This window comes from Theropithecus gelada, chromosome 19 (assembly GCF_003255815.1).
Source record: "Theropithecus gelada isolate Dixy chromosome 19, Tgel_1.0, whole genome shotgun sequence".
Classification (NCBI taxonomy): domain Eukaryota; kingdom Metazoa; phylum Chordata; class Mammalia; order Primates; family Cercopithecidae; genus Theropithecus; species Theropithecus gelada.
Genome location: NC_037687.1, coordinates 13579466 through 13596524, shown reverse-complemented (window position 1 = coordinate 13596524; position 17059 = coordinate 13579466). Strand labels below are relative to the sequence as shown.

The following is a 17059-nucleotide window of genomic DNA, read 5'->3' as shown; positions in this document are numbered from 1 at the left end:
CATCAGACATTTATCTCAAATTGAAAAATGTTCTCAAAATACCTTACCAGGCCGGGTGCGGTGGCTCACACCTGTAATCCCAGCACTTTGGGAAGCAGAGGAGGGAGGATCACTTGAACCCAGGAGGTCAAGACCAGCCTGGGCAACATGGCGAAACCCTCGTCTCTACAAAACGTCAAATAAATTAACTGACTCTACTGGCACACATCTATAGCCTCAGTCACTGGGGAGGCTGAGGCAGGAAGATTACTTGAGCACAGGAGGTCGAGGCTACAGTGAGCTCTGATGGTGACACTGCACTCCAGCCTGGGAGACAGAGCGAGACCTTGTCTCAAATAAAAAACAAAACAAGGCCAGGCATGGTGGCTCATCCCTGTAATCCCAGCACTTTGGGAGGCCAAGGTGGGCAGATCACAAGGTCATGAGATCTAGACCATCCTGGCTAACACGGTGAAACCCCGTCTCTACTGAAAATACAGAAAATTAGCCAGGCCTGTAATCGCAGGTGGCACGCGCCTGTAGTCCTAGCTACATGGGAGGCTGAGGCAGGAGAATCACTCGAACTTGGGAGGTGGAGGTTGCAGTGAGTCGAGATCATGCCACTGCACTGCAGCCTGGGCAACAGAGCGAGATTCTGTCTCAAAAAAAAATTAAAAAATAAAATTAAAAAATTAGCGGGGTGTGGTGGCGTGAACCTATAGTCCCAGCTACATAGGGGCTGAGGTGGGAGGATCACTCAAGCCTGGGAGGTCGAGGCTACAGCAAAAGCGGAGATTGAGCCACTGCACTCCAGCCTGGGCGACAGAGTGAGATCCTGTTTCAGAACAAAACCCAAAACCCAAAAAAGATTAGAGGAAATTGTGTGAAGGGAATAAAAAAACTCTCTGTACCTTCTTTTCTGATCTGAAAATGTCTTAATTGTTTCAGGCTGGGCACAGTGGCTCACACCTGTAATCCCAGCATTTTGGGAGGCTGAGACAGGAGGATGGCTTGAAGAGAATAATTTGACCAGTCTCAGCAACTATCAAGACCTCGTCTCTACAAAGAAAAAACTTTTTTTTTTTCATTAGTCACGTGTGGTAGCACGTCTGTCTTCCTATGTACTTGGGAGACTGAGTCGGGAGGATCCCTTGCACCCAGGAGTTTGAAGTTACAGTGAGCTGTGATTGCATCACTGCATTCCAGCCTGGGTGACACGAGCAAGACCCTGTCTGTAATAATAATAATAAAATTAAAAATAACAAAAATAAAATAATGTTTCAAAATTCAAAGGGCTGGCACAGTGGCTCACGCCTATAATCTCAACACTTGGGGAGGCCAAGGCAGGTGGATCACTTGAGGCCAGGGGTTCAAGACCAGCCTAACCAACATGGTGAAACGCTGTCTCTGCTAAAAATACAAATTTAGCCTGGTATGGTGGGCTCCTATAATCCCAGCTACTCAGGAGGCTGAGGCATGAGGCATGAGAATCGCTTGAACCTGGGAGGCAGAGGTTTCAGTGACACAGAGCGAGACTCTGTATCAATAAATAAATACATAAATAACCTCAAAGTTTTTAAAAGAGCATGGGGGAGGAATTTTTTTATTTAATTTTTTTTTTTTTGAGATGGAGTCTCACTGTGTCGCCCAGGCTGGAGTGCAATGGCGCCATCTCGGCTCACTGCAACCTCCGCCTCCCAGGTTCAAGCGATTCTCCTGCCTCAACCTCCCAAGTAGCTGGGACTACAGGCATGTGCCACCATGCCCAGGTAATTTTTTTTTCTTTTTTTTTTTTTTTTTTGTATTTTTAGTAGAGGCGGGGTTTCACCATGTTAGCCAGGAGGGTCTCGATCTCCTGACCTGGTGATCCACCCACCTTGGCCTCCCAAAGTGCTGGGATTACAGGCGTGAGCCACTGCGCCTGGCCAGGAGGATGTTATTCTGATTCCTATGTGCAGAATGGTTGGGGGGATGAGAGTGGGAGCAGGAATAGTCTTGGGGGAGCTAGGAGGGTAGGTGATGCTGACTTAGATTCATCTATTAGCAATGAAAATGGAGAATACTGGCTACGGTGGCTCACGCCTGTAATCTCAGTGCTTTGAAAGACCAAGGCAGGAGATGGCTTAAGTGGGAGAATTGCTTGAAGTCTCCCTTGATCACCAGAGACCAACCTGGGTAACATAGAACCCATCTCTATAAAACAAAAAAAAATTTTTTTTCTTTTTTTTTTCTTCCTTTGAGACAGAATCTCGCTCTGTCGCCCAGGCTGGAGGGCAGTGGCATGATCTCAGCTCACTGCAAGCTCCACCTCCTGGGTTCACGCCATTCTCCTGCCTCAGCTTCGCAAGTGGCCGGGATTACAGGCGCCCGCCACAAGGCCCGGCTGATTTTTTGTATTTTTAGTAGAGATGGGATTTCACCATGTTAGCCAGGATGGTCTCGATCTCCTGACCTAATGATCCACCAGCCTCGGCCTCCCAAAGTGCTGGGATTACAGGCGTGAGCCACCGCGCCCGGCCAAAAATTTTAAAAATTAGCGTGAGAGCGGGAGCCTGTACTCCCAGCTACTTGGGAGACTGAGGTGAGAGAATCGCTTGAGCCCAGGAGTTCAAGGCTGCCAGTGAGCCGTGATTGCACCACTGCACTTCAGCCTGGGCAACAGAATGAGATGCTGTCTCAGAAATAATAATAAAAATAAAGAAAATGGAGAAAAGTGACCATAGTCAGAGTCGATGGGGTCATTTTCAAGGACAAGATATTGGGATACGGGCAAGGAGACAAGAGTTCATGATGACTTTAGCATCTGAGTGGAATATTTAGCAAAATGTTAGTGCATTTTCTGATATGAGGAAGACTAGGGAGAAGTCAGTTTGGACCAAGTCAGTTGAACACGTAGATGGGACAAACAGACAGTTTTTCCTTCTACATCACATCACTCTCAATCCTTCGCTTCTGACACCAGATGATGGGGGGAGCTTCTTCCAAATCAAGTAATGCCCCGATTCTTTGTGGATGCCAACGCAGTGTCCTGCAATTTACTTCAATTCTCTCTCTTTTTTTTTTTGAAATGGAGTTTTGCTCTTTGTCACCTAGGCTGGAGTGAAATGGCGCGATCTTGGCTCACTGCAACCTCTGTCTCCCGGGTTCAAGTGATTCTCCTGCCTCAGCCTCCCAAATAGCTGAAATTACAGGCTCGCACCACCAGGCAAGGCTAATTTTTGTATTTTCAGTAGAGACAGGGTTTCGCCATGTTGGCCAGGCTGGTTTTGAGCTCCTGGTCTCAGGTGATCCGCCCACCTTGGCCTCCGAAAGTGCTGGGATTCCAGGCATGAGACACCATGGCCAGCCTTTTTTTTTTTTTTTTTCCTGAGATAGAGTCTTGCTCTTTCACCCAGGCTGGAGTGCAGTGGTGCAATCTTGGCTGACTGAAACCTCCGCCTACAATTATTATCAAGGTGTTTTTATGGTGATTTTTGTTTTTTTTTTTTTTGAGACAGGCTGGAGTGCAGTGGTGTGATCACAGTTCACTGTAGCCTTGACCTCCCAGGCTCATGCAATTCTCCCACCTCAGCCTCCCGAGTAGCTACAGGTGTCAATAATACAGGGACTACAGGTGCTTATCACCACGCCCAGCTGATTTTTGTATTTTTGGTAGAGACGGGGTTTCACCATGTTGGCCAGGCTGGTCTCAAACTCCTGACCTCGGGTGATCTGCCCACCTTGGCTTCCCAAAGTGTTGAGATTACAGGTGTGAGCCACCACACCCAACCTAATTTTTGTATTTTTAGTGAAGACGGGGTTTTACCATGTTGGCCAGGCTGGTCTTGAACTCCTGACCTCAGGTGATCCACCTACTTTGGCCTCCCAAAGTGCTGGAATTACAGGCGTGAGCCATTGCGCACGGCCAAGACTTCCCTATTTCTGGTCATTGGTCACTTGGATTCTCCCTTAAAATGCATATGTATTTGTTTACAAATAACCCAACTGTACAGGTGCGTTTAGACCACTCTTTCTAGCCTATGAATTAAATCATACCTGGAAAATTGCCATAAAACAGGATGGGGCAAGTAAATAGAACTAAAAATTACGATTCATTTCCCACATCCAACTTTGGAGACCAGTGGCTTTGAACACAGAAAGCCTTGGGCTCAGTTTTCCTTGTGGTCCCAACTCCTCACTGCTTCCCTCTTACAGGTCATCCCACTTTTACGCAGTAGTGATAGAAACTCAATTTTTTTTTTTTTTTTTCCAAGACAGAGTCTTGCTGTGTCTCCCAGGCTGGAGTGCATGGCTCTCGGCTTACTGCAACCTCTGCCTCCTGGGTTCAAGCAATTCTCGTGCCTCAGCCTCCCGAGTAAGCTGGGATTACAGGTACCCACCACCATGTCCGGCTAATTTTTAGTAGAGATGGCTTTCACTGTGTTGGCCAGGCTGGTCTCCAACTCCTTACCTCGTGATCCACCCACCTCAGCCTCCCAAAATGCTAGGATTACAGGTATGAGCCACCGCACCCAGCCAAGAAACTCTGTTTTTATCTGGACATGTGGCTTGCCAGTAGAAAGATGGTGTTTCTCAGTCTCCCTTGAAGTTAGCAGTGCATATCCACCATTTCCTTTCTTTTCTTTTTTGGAGAGAGGGTCTTGTTCTGTTGCCCAAGTTGGAGTGCAGTGGCACTCCACCTAGGCTCAAGCAATCCTCCCACTTCAGCCTCCCAAGGAGCTGGAACTACACTGTGCCCAGCGAATTCAAAAAAAATTTTTTTTGAAATGGAGTCACGCTCTGTTGCCCAGGCTGGAGTGCAGTGGCGTGATCTCGGCTCACTGCAACCTGTGCCTCCTGAGCTCAAGCGATTCTCCTGCCTCAGTCTCCTGAGTAGCTGGGATTACAGTCATACACCACTATACACAGCTAATTTTTTTTTTTTTTTTTTTTTTTTGTATTTTTTAGTTGACATGGGATTTCTTCCACCACGCTGGCCAGGCTGGTCTCAAACTCCCGACCTCACATGATCTGTCCGTCTCCCAAAGTGCGGGGATTACAGGTGTGAGCATTCTGGGTGCACCGCCGGATAAATACTGATTATAATAAATAATAAATACTGATTACGCCAGGCTCCATGCTGGATGCTGGGACTACACTGATGGACCATAGTCCATTGTTATCCCTGCAGAGGCCCCTGCTGGGTAGTGCAGAGCTGGGCAGGACTGGGCAGGACTGGACAGGACAGGATGGCAGAACGGGAGTTTGTGGCAGGGAGATAAGGCCAGTGGGTTATTCACCGGAGCAGTGGTTAGGTTCCTAGCCAATCAGCACATTCCATCCCTCTGGCCCCCAGGGATTGGTTCTGGATGGACATATGACCAAATTTCGGCCAATGAGATTTAAGTTTGAGGCTTTCTGCTAAAGTCAGGGAAGAACGCATGTTGGTTCTGGGAATATCTTAGCACCACATGCAGAAGCCTGCAGGTAGAGTTCAGAGTTCACGAAAGAATTCATCTAAAAGATATCACTGAAGCCCCTGGATCCAGCTGTGCCTGAAGGATACAGGTTTTCTATTCATGAACCAATAAATGCCCTTGTTTGTATTAGCTAGTTCAGTTTGGGTTCTCCTCCCTTTGCAATGGAAAGAGGCTTGCCAGGAACTCAAACATCTTGGTTCTTATTGCCGCTTCCCTGGGGGCTAGGACTGTACAGTAGTCCTGTCTCCCTAGAGTTACCCCATGACTCTGCTAACGAGACTGAGGAACCTCCACCCAACGTCCAAGCTAATGGCCATCCATCCCATGGGGAGTACTTGAGATAGGACCTGTTGTTCTCTTCTGGCCAACGCTAAGACCCGTCTCCTGTCTCACCCCACGAAGTGGGATTCTCAGGAGGTCACAGAGCCCTAGGAAACATGAACAAATAACCACCTCTCTGGGCCCATGTTTCTTAACATTTTTGTTTGTTTGTTTTTGTTTTTGAGATTGAGTCTCACACTGTTGCCCAGGCTGGAGTGCAGTGATGCAATCTCGGCTCACTGCAACCTCCACCTCCCAGGTTCAAGAGATTCTCCTGCCTCAGCCTCCCGAGTAGCTGGGATTACAGGTGCCTGCTGTCACGCCTGGCTAGTTTTTTTGTATTTTTAGTAGAGACGGGGTTTCACCTTGTTGGCCAGGATGGTCTTGAACTCCTGACCTTAGGTAATCTGCCCACCTCAGCCTCCCAAAATGCTGGGATTACAGGCGTGAGCCACCGCGCCCAGCCACTGTTTCTTGATCACTTCCTCCCTCCCCTGTATCACTGCCTGCCTTCTCTGGGATAAATGCACTCAATCCTTGTCTCAAGCTCTACTTCTGGGAGACTCCAACTCAGGGCCTTGGCCACTCCCAAGCTGAGCAGACACTAAACTTTTTTTTTTTTTTTTTTTTTTTTGAGACGGAGTCTCACTGTCGCCCAGGCTGGAGTGCAGTGGTGTGATCTTGGCTCACTGTAACCTCCAGCTGTCAGGTTCAAGTGATTCTCCGGCATTAGCCTCCTGAGCAGCTGGGATTACAGGCACGCACCACCATGCCCAGGAAATTTTTGTATTTTTAGTAGAGATGGGGTTTCACCATGTTGGCCAGGCTGGTTTCGAACTCCTGACCTCAGGTGATCCACCCGCCGTGACCTCCCAAAGTGCTGAGATTACAGTTGTGAGCCACTGTGCTCGGCCAACACTATACTTTTATTTTTTCTATTTTTATTTATTTTATTTTATTTTATTCTTGAGACGGAGTCTCGCTCTGTCGCCCAGGCTGGAGTGCAGTGGCACGATCTCGGCTCACTGCAAGCTCCGCCTCCTGGGTTCACACCATTCTCCTGCCTCAGCCTCCCGAGTAGCTGGGACTACAGGTGCCCGCCACCATGCCCAGCTAATTGTTTGTATTTTTTTTTTAGTAGAGATGGGGTTTCACCGTGGTCTTGATCTCCTGACCTCGCGGTCCACCTGCCTCAGCCTCCCGAAGTGCTGGGATTACAGGCACGAGCCACCGCGCCTGGCTACTATACTTTTATTTTTATTTATTTATTCATTTTTGAGACAGGGTCTCACTCTGTCATCCAGGCTGCTGTGCAGTAGCATGAACACGGCTCACTGCAGTTTTGACCTCCTGGGCTCATGTGATCCTCCCACCTCAGCCTCCCTGGTAGCTGGGACTACAGGCAAGCACCACCATGCCCTGCTATGTTTTGTTTTGTTTTGTTTTGTTTTGTTTTGTTTTGTTTTGTTTTGTTTGAGACAGAGTCTCACACTGTAGCCCAGGCTGGAGTGCAGTAGCATGATCTCTGCTCACTGCAACCTCCGCCTCCCGGGTTCAAGCCATTTTCCTGCCTCAGCCTCCAGAGTAGCTGGGATTACAGGCACGTGCCACCACGCCAAGCTAATTTTTGTATTTTTAGTAGAGATGGGGTTTCACCACGTTGGCCAGGCTGGTCTTGAACTCCTGACCTCAGCTGATCCGCCCGCCTCGGCCTCCCAAAGTGCTAGGATTACAAGTGTGAGCCACTGTGCCTGGCCCCCGCTAAGTTTTAAAAAAAAGTTTTTAGAGACGGGGTCTCACCATTACTGCCCAGGCTGGTCTCTAACTCCTGGGCTTGAGCCATCCTCCTGCCTCAGCTTCCAAAAGTGTTGAGATTATACAGGCGTGAGCCACCACACCCAGCCACCATTCTTAAAATATTCTACCCACTCCCTCGTTTTGCTTCAAGACAGCTCTCTGAGGCAGGAGGTTTGTCATTCACCCCCCCCCCCTCCTTTTTTTTTCTTTATTTAAAAACAGGGTTTTACTCTGTTGCCCAGACTGGCGTGCAGTGGCACATAGCTTATTATAACCTCAAACTTGAGCCCAGGGGCTCAAGTGATCCTCCTGCCTTGGCTTCCTGAGTAGCTGGGACTATGGGTGTGCACCACTGTACCAGGCTGGTTGTTATTGTTATTGTTATTATTATTATTATTATTACTATTACTATTATTATTGAGACAGAGTCTCGCTCTGTTGCCCAGGCTGGAGTGCAGTGACATGATCTCCACCTCCCAGGTTCAAGCGATTCTCGTGCCTCAGTCTCTGGAGTAGCTAGGATTACAGGCGCGTGCCATCATGCCCAGCTAATTTTTTTATTTTTAGTAGAGACGAGGTTTCACCATGTTGGCCTGGCTGCTCTGGAACTCCTGACCTCAGGTGATCCGCCTGCCTAAGCCTCCCAAAGTGCTGGGATTACAGGTGTGAGCCATGGAGCCCAGCCCAGACTAATTTTTTTTTTTTAATTTATTTTTAGAGACAGGGTCTCACTATATTGCCCAGTCTGGTCTCAAATTCCTGGCCTCAAGAGATCCTCCTAGCCAGATGCAGTGGCTCACGCCTGTAATCCCAGCACTTTGGGAGGCTGAGGTGGGCAAATCACCTGAGGTCAGGAGTTCGAGACCAGCCTGGCCAACTTGGCGAAACCCTATCTGTACTAAAACTACAAAAATTAGCTGGGCATGGTGGCAGGTGCCTATAATCCCAGCTACTCAGGAGGCTGAGGTAGGAGAATCAGTTGATCCCCGGAGGTGGAGGTTGCCGTGAGCCTAGATCACGCCACTGCATTCCAGCCTAGGCGACAGAGTGAGACTCTGTCTCAAAAAAAAAAAAAAAAAAAAGGCCGGGCGCGGTGGCTCCTGTAATCCCAGCACGTTGGGAGGCCGAGACGGGTGGATCACGAGGTCAGGAGATCGAGACCATCCTGCCTAACACGGTGAAACCCCATCTCTTCTAAAAAATACAAAAAACTAGCCGGGCGATGTGGCGGACGCCTGTAGTCCCAGCTTCTCGGGAGGCTGAGGCAGGAGAATGGCGTGAACCCGGGAGGCGGAGCTTGCAGTGAGCTGAGATCCGGCCACTGCACTCCAGCCTGGGCGACAGAGCGAGACTCCGTCTCAAAAAAAAAAAAAAAAAAAGAGAGAGATCCTCCTGTCTCAGCTTCCCAAAGCACTGGGATTACAGATATAAACCACAGCACCCAACCTGTCAATCCCATTTTATGTGTGGGAAAGCTGAGGTCTGGGCAGAAGGACCTGTCTGAAGCCGCCCTGTTGCTAAGTGGTGGGTCTGGGAGATTTGACCTTAGGTGGAGACCAGCTTGGCACCCCCATCCACAGGTGCGAAAGCCGTGGGATATGCCAGGCACTGTTCTGAATGCACACTTCATATAATCCTTACAACACTGTGGGGAGTACGGGGTGGTAAGCCAACCATTACCCCACTTGACAGAGAGGGAAACCAAGGCCCTGAGAGGTGGCACAGCCCAGGTTCAAACCCAGGCAGGCTGGCACCAAGCTCACACTCTTAACCACCAGGCTGATGCCTGGATATATGTAATTTCCTTCCAGGCGGCTGTGGCCATTTGTCGGGGGAGTGGGGGGGTGTCTGGAGCAAGATCAGCCAGCAGAGGGGATATGGGTGCCAGGCAGCAGACCTGGTCAGGAGCTCCCAGGCTGGCATCTGGGCTGCCAGGCTAACCTTAGGCCTCTCTAATCCCTCACTGCTGCCCGCCCCTGCTTCTCAGAACTCTCCTGTGCCCCGAAGCTCCCCCCATCCCTCCATCCCCACCCCTACTCCTGCGGTCGTCCCAAATACCAGACAGGACGAATCTCAGCTTTTCCCCAAACATTCCTTGTTCTTGTGGCCCGGCCCAGGCTGGCTGAGGTTACGAAAGCAGAGATGGGGTGGTTGTTGGCGGGAGGGGGGACCAAGGGGATGGGCTGGCCTGTCCTCACCACCCCATCCGGCCGCCTGCCCGTCCTCCCCAGGGCGGGGAAGGGGGTGGGCCAGCTCCCCCAAAGCCCCGGGAGAACAGGCTGTTGTGGGGGGTGGCCTGGGTCTGGAGATGGGGGGCAGTGGTGGCCACAGCAGAGACTCCAGGAGGTGACCGCCTGGTTTCCATTAGGGAGTCCTGGTCAGCAGCTTGGGCGAGACGGCAGAGTCAGGGCTGGCCATGGTAAGGTGGGGCACGGGAGGGTCTGAGGGTGGGGCCTGCCTGCCTCCCCACCCCCACTCTGCCAACTGGCCACTGCCTCCCCACTAAGACCCTCCCCGAGGAGGGGATGCTCCAGTCACCATGGCGACCCCGCGCCCAGCCCGGAGACAGGCTGACCCTCCCTTCCCCGCAGTGGCTAAGCCTGCTGCTGTTCCTGCTGTTGCCGGGCCCCCTGCCCGTGGCTGGCATGGAGGACGCTGCCTTCCCTCACCTGGGGGAGAGCTCGCAGCCCCCGCCCCGGGCCTGCCCCCCGCGCTGCTCCTGCCCCCGAGTCGACACTGTGGACTGTGATGGCTTGGACCTTCGGGTGTTCCCGGACAACATCACCAGAGCCGCTCAGCACCTCTCCTTGCAGGTGGGGCCCAGGGAGGGGAGTAGGGGCACCCAGGGCTGAGACCCAGAGGTGAGGGGAGCTGGAGGGGTGCCCCGGGGCTGAGGAGCGTGGTGGGGTGTAGGAACATACATGCGGGAGGGCGGTGTGGAGCTGGCTGTGATGGAGCTTTGCCTGGGCAGATTGGCTCTGCATGCCTCAGGTGAGGGGGTGAGTGTGGACATGCTGGAAGTTGTTGGGGACTGAGGGTTAGTGGGTGTTAGGGTCAACATCTTGGCGGTTATAGTGTTGTTTGGAGTCAGTGTGATGGGGAGTTTGGGGTTATGGGGATGTTGTGGCATTGGGGGTTGATGGTGGGGGTGATGGCACATTTGCGGTCGATGGTGGGGGTGTTGGGGCATGTGGGGTCGATTGTAGGGGTGACGGCAGGCACATTTGGGGTTGGTTGTGGGGGTGATGATGCATTTGGGGGCGATTGTGGGGGTGATGGCATATTTGGGGTCAGTTGTGGGGGTGATGGCACATTTAGGGTCGATTGTGGGGGTGATGGCACATTTAGGGTCGATTGTGGGGGTGATGGCACATTTGGGGTTGGTTGTGGGGGTGATGGCATATTTGGGGGCAATTGTGGGGATGATGGCACATTTGGGGTCGGTCTTGGGGGTGATGGCACATTTGGGGGCGGTCGTGGGGGTGATGGCATATTTGGGATTGGTCGTGGGTGTGATGGCACATTTCGGGTCAATCGTGGGTGTGATGGCACATTTCGGGTCGATCGTGGGGGTGATGGCACATTTCGGGTCGATCGTGGGGGTGATGGCACATTTCGGGTCGATCGTGGGTGTGATGGCACATTTGGGGTCGATTGTGGGTGTGATGGCACATTTGGGGTCGATTGTGGGGGTGATGGCACATTTGGGGTCGATTGTGGGGGCGATGGCACTTTCGGGGTTGGTTGTGGGGGTGTTGGGGGACCTGGGGTCGGTTGTGGGGTGATGGCGCATTTGGGGTCGGTTGTGTGGGTTTGGGGTTTGACATCTTGGCAGTTACAAAACCGGTCAGGATGATGGGGTGTTTAGGATCAACTGTGGGGGTGAAGATGGGATGAGGCTGGTTTGGGCTGATGGGAAGTTGAGAATCAGTGCTTGGGGTCACTTGGTCATGGGGTCACAGGTGTGAACACCCCAACTCTTGCCCTGCAGAACAACCAGCTCCAGGAACTCCCCTACAATGAGCTGTCCCGCCTCAGTGGCCTGCGAACCCTCAACCTCCACAACAACCTCATCTCCTCAGAAGGTGAGGGGCAGAGGGAGGCAGCCTCTCTGGGGCTGAAGGACTGACCGAGGTCTCAGCTGCCATCCCCTTCCCCCGCCCAGTCTGCGGGCAGCTCTGTCGCAGTTCCCAGAACTGCCCTTTGCTGAGCAGGATGGAAACTCAGGGGCTGGGGTGGGGGTTGGGGGCTGTGGCTTTTGAGTAGGGATGGGGAGGAGGGGATCTGAGGGCCTGGGGAGCCTCTGCCAGTTCCCAGCCCAGAACCCTGAGGCAGCTGGGAGCCCAGACTCCCCCTCCACCCAAGACCAGGCCTTCACTGCCCCCCACTCTCCCAGGCCTTCCTGACGAGGCCTTCGAGTCCCTCACCCAGCTGCAGCACATCTACGTGGCTCACAACAAGGTGAGCCCCCAGCCTCACCCGCAGGCTGAGCCCAGAGAGGGTGCAGCTTCGGTCACACAGCCCAGGGTGTGGAGGGGACAGCTCTGCTGGGGAAGGGGTGGGGCCAGGGCGTACCAGGACCAGTGCGGCTGTGGGCTGTGTCCCCACAGCTCTCAGTGGCCCCTCAGTTTCTGCCCCGGTCCCTCCGCGTCGCGGATCTGGCTGCCAACCAAGTGATGGAGATCTTCCCCCTCACCTTTGGGGAGAAGCCGGCACTCAGGTAGGCCCTGGCCCAGCCCAGGCCCCCAGGCCTCAGATACGTCTGGGTCACGCCTGGTTCTAGGAGCAATGAGGGAGTTAAGACCTTGCCCTTGGCCGGGCGCAGTGGCTCACTCCTGTAATCCCAGCACTTTGGGAGGCCAAGATGGGAGGATCATCTGGGATCAGGGGTTCGAGACCAGCCTGGCCAAGTCTCTACATAAAATACAAAAATTAGCTGGGTGTGGTGGCACATGCCTGTAATCCCAGCCATTCAGGAGGTTGAGGTAGGACACTTACTTGAACCTAGGAGGTGGAGGGTGCAGTGAGAGGAGATCGTGCCGCTGCACTCAAGCCTGGGTGACAGAGTGAGACTCTGTCTCAAAATTTAAAAAAAAAAAAAAAAAAGCCTTGCCCTGGAGGGCTTAACTGGGGGCAGATCCTTTGCTTGGGGAGTGAGAGGAGGGCACAGTTATACCCTGGGAGGAGAGTGAGGGGGGAGACAGGGCCCTGTATGCTGTGTCAGAACTCCAGACTGAGGTGGAGACAGTATGTGCAGGGACACACACACACACTCTTACACAGACTCACATACACACCTGCACACACAACCACACGAACACATACTTATGCACATACATGCAATCACGTGCACACACAAGCACACAGACTGACATACACACCTGCACACACTTCCAATCACATGCATACAGGCACACACTCATGCATGCACATGCAATAACATCCTCACACAAGCACACACACAGACTCACATACACACCTGCACACACTTCCAATCACATGCACACAGGCACACACTCATGCACATATGTACACACATGCACCCACGCACTCTTGCACATGCATACATACACACAGTTGCACACTCACATACACACACACATACACACTTATGCACAGGCACATAGCACACACTTGCGTATACATACACACATGCACACCCACACACTCTTACAATCACACGTGCACACACACTCCACATATGCACACACTCGTTACACTTACACATGCACACTGCTCACACACATGCACACACATCTATTCATACAACACATACACACACTCACCTGCACACCTACACACAGTCACATGCACACATGCACAATTACTCTCACACAGACGCTACACATGCACACACACACACACACTCTGAAGGCGACCCTGAGCAGAGTATGGTGTGGGAGTAGGGTGGTGGGAGGCGAGGGGCAGGCTGGTGGCCGGAGCCTGGCTCTCCTCAGGTCCGTGTACCTCCACAACAACCAGCTGAGCAACGCTGGCCTGCCCCCTGACGCCTTCCGCGGCTCCGAGGCCGTCACCACCCTCAGCCTCTCGAACAACCGGTTCAGTTACCTGCCGCCCAGCCTGCCACCCTCACTTGAGCGGCTCCACCTGCAGGTAGCCCTGCTGTAGGTCCCACCCTGGGGCCAGACTCCCTTCATCTCTTTCCAGGGGGACCCCTCCAGTTCCTAGCTTTCCATCCTTCCCAATTGCCCCTCAGAATTCCAGTGGTCGGGCCGGGCGCGGTGGCTCAAGCCTGTAATCCCAGCACTTTGGGAGGCCGAGACGGGCGGATCACGAGGTCAGGAGATCGAGACCATCCTGGCTAACACGGTGAAACCCCGTCTCTACTAAAAAATACAAAAAACTAGCCGGGTGAGGTGGTGGGCGCCTGTAGTCCCAGCTACTCGGGAGGCTGAGGCAGGAGAATGGCGTAAACCCGGGAGGTGGAGCTTGCAGTGAGCTGAGATCCGGCCACTGCACTCCAGCCTGGGTGACAGAGCAAGACTCCGTCTCAAAAAAAAAAAAAAAAAAAAAAAAAAGAATTCCAGTGGTCTGAGTTATCTTTCTTTGAATCACTTTATTGGAAATCACTTTGAGCTCAAGGCAAGCTCCCCGTCACTCCCTTACTCAAGAGCCTTCTGTGGCTTCCCGCTGCCCTCATCCCACACTCAGGTCTCATTCTGTTCTCCCTTCTCCAGAACAATCTCATCTCCAAGGTGCCCCGAGGAGCCCTGAGCCGCCAGACTCAACTCCGCGAGCTCTACCTCCAGCACAACCAGCTGACCGACAGCGGCCTGGATGCCACCACCTTCAGGTACAGGATGATAGGGGCAGAAGGGGCTGAGAATTTATAGTCGGGGGTCCCAACCTTCAGTCCCCCTTCCCTGGATGGCTCCTAAGCCACGGCCTCATTTACTGAGTGTCTGCTGCTCACTGGGCTCGGCAGAGCACTGGGTGGGTGTCCCTGTTCCCCACAGCCCTGCACTGACATCGTAAGTCTCACATGCATTTCCATCTCGCCTCTACCCTGGTCATCCCCGTAGCTAACTCTCAGGCTGGAATCTGCCCTGAGCACCCCAAGTTTACCTCCCACCCAGCTCTCTCAACGCATCACTCCCAAGTTGAAATCTCCAGCTTAAATCTGTCTCAGGACCACTCCCCAACCTCCCCGCCAAAATCTGTCAGGCACCCCACTCCAAGTGCCCCACCTGACACCGACCCTCTCTCCTACCAGCAAGCTGCATAGCCTTGAATACCTGGATCTCTCCCATAACCAGCTGACCACCGTGCCCGCCGGCCTGCCCCGGACCCTGGCTATCCTGCACCTGGGCCGCAACCGCATCCGACAGGTGGAGGCAGCTCGGCTGCACGGGGCACGTGGTCTGCGCTATTTGTTGCTGCAGCACAACCAGCTGGGGAGCTCAGGGCTGCCCGCCGGGGCTCTGCGGCCGCTGCGGGGCCTGCACACGCTGCACCTCTATGGCAATGGGCTGGACCGCGTGCCTCTGGCCCTGCCCCGCCGCCTGCGTGCCCTGGTGCTGCCCCACAACCACGTGGCCACGCTGGGTGCCCGCGACCTGGCCGCCACACCGGGCCTGATGGAGCTTAACCTGGCCTATAACCGCCTGACCAGCGCCCGCGTGCACCACCGGGCCTTCCGCCGGCTGCGCACCCTGCGCAGCCTGGACCTGGCGGGGAATCAGCTAACCCGGCTGCCCATGGGCCTGCCCACTGGCCTGCACACCCTGCGGCTGCAACGCAACCAGCTGCGGATGCTCGAGCCCGAACCTCTGACCGGCCTGGACCAACTGCAGGAGCTCAGCCTGGCGCACAACCGGCTCCGGGTCGGTGACATCGGGCCAGGCACCTGGCATGAGCTCCAAGCCCTCCAGGTCAGGCACAGGCTGGTTAGCCACACTCTCCCCAGGGCCTCTCCATCCCCCTGCCTGCACTGCCACATCCCAAACATTCTAGTTAGCTGGTCAAGCAATCAGAACAAGAAAATGGTAAGAGTGGGTTAGAAGGTGATGAGGAGGCTGGGTGAGGTGGCTCATGCCTGTAATCCCAGTGCTTTGGGAAGCCAAGGCAGGAGAATCGCTTTAGGCTATGGGTTTGAGACCAGCCTGGCAACATAGCAAGACCCTATCTCTACCAAAAAAACCTAGCCAAGCGTGGTGTTGCATGCCTGTAGTCCCAGCTATTCAGGAGACTGAGGCGGGAGGATCACTTGAGCCCAGAAGTTTGAGGCAGCAGTGAGCCATGATCGGGCCACTGCCCTTCAGACTGGGCAACACAGCAAGACCCTGTCTCTTGAAAAAAAAAAAGTGATGAGAGAGGTATGGTGCGACTGACTGAATCATTTAATCAAGTGGGGACCCGTCTGTCTGTGCCTTCTTTGGAAGGGCCTTAGTTTACCACTGCAGAGGGGAGGAATTTGGCAGTCATGTGGGGTGGGGGCAGAAGGGACAGGCTGGTATGAAGGAGGCAGGAGACTTTCAAGGAGAGAGGTTGGGGGCTGGCTGAGCTGAGTGGCCCAGGCCTGCGGCTGCCATGACACCATCTATAACCCCCTGCCCAGATGCTGGACCTCAGCCACAACGAGCTGTCCTTTGTGCCCCCGGACCTGCCTGAGGCCCTGGAGGAGCTGCACCTTGAGGGCAATCGCATCGGCCACGTGGGCCCCGAGGCCTTCCTCAGCACGCCCCGCCTGCGTGCCCTCTTCCTCAGGTGCCCCGAGGGTGGCTGGAGGGGTGGAGGTGGGCAGGGGAGGGCCTGTGAGGGTCACGACCGCCTCTCTGTGCAGGGCCAACAGGCTTCACATGACGAGCATCGCGGCCGAGGCCTTCCTGGGGCTCCCAAACCTGCGCGTGGTGGACACAGCAGGGAATCCGGAGCAGGTCCTGATCCAGCTGCCTCCCACCACCCCACGTGGGCCACGGGCAGGGGGCCCCTGATCCTGGAGAGGTCCAGCAGAGCAGCCCAGACTCCTGGGGCTCCGCTGGGCCGTGGACTGAAGAGACAACACCCACTGTGGGCCCTCTGTCTGGCTCTCCTGGGCCTCCAGGGCTGGGCCTGCTCTGCCTGGCACTGGCCAAGGCACCGAGGCACGCAGCTAGCATACTCCAGGCTCACAGACCACGCTGGCCTGGCAGGACACGCCCTACCCCAAACTCCCAACACGGATGGAGGCAGCAACAATAAAGCCAAACCCTTCCAGCGCTCAGCACGGACCAGGCACCCTTTGGGGGCTCTGTCCACAGACTCCTCCCCACGACCAGTCCAGCTGGGGAAACTGAGGCTCTGCGATGCTAAGTGGGTCAGGACTGAATTTTGAGGTCCTAAGGCACACACTGGGGTCACCAGACAGCACCCTGTGCGACCCAGCCACGTGTGATTGCAGGGACGCCCAAGGCCACCCACTGAAAAAACACTGGGTGACAGATACAGGGCCCCTCACGTGTATCCCCCACACAGCAAGCATGGGAATGAAATGCACCCTTCAA

At 54.0% G+C, this 17059-nt stretch overlaps 1 protein-coding gene across 6 annotated transcripts in view; it reads left to right on the top strand.

The window, feature by feature from the left end:
- PODNL1 (podocan like 1) overlaps nt 1–17059 on the top strand; it is a 20220-nt gene extending 3161 nt beyond the window's left edge. Inside the window, exons 2-10 of one of the 6 annotated variants that reach the window (XM_025368699.1) lie at nt 10148–10369; nt 11548–11641; nt 11953–12017; nt 12167–12276; nt 13514–13670; nt 14255–14370; nt 14791–15448; nt 16135–16283; nt 16360–17059. In XM_025368699.1, the coding sequence (XP_025224484.1) occupies nt 10148–10369; nt 11548–11641; nt 11953–12017; nt 12167–12276; nt 13514–13670; nt 14255–14370; nt 14791–15448; nt 16135–16283; nt 16360–16510 (1722 nt within the window). In that variant the 3' untranslated portion in view covers nt 16511–17059. The other 5 variants (XM_025368698.1, XM_025368701.1, XM_025368700.1 and 2 more) reach the window with 5 other exon arrangements.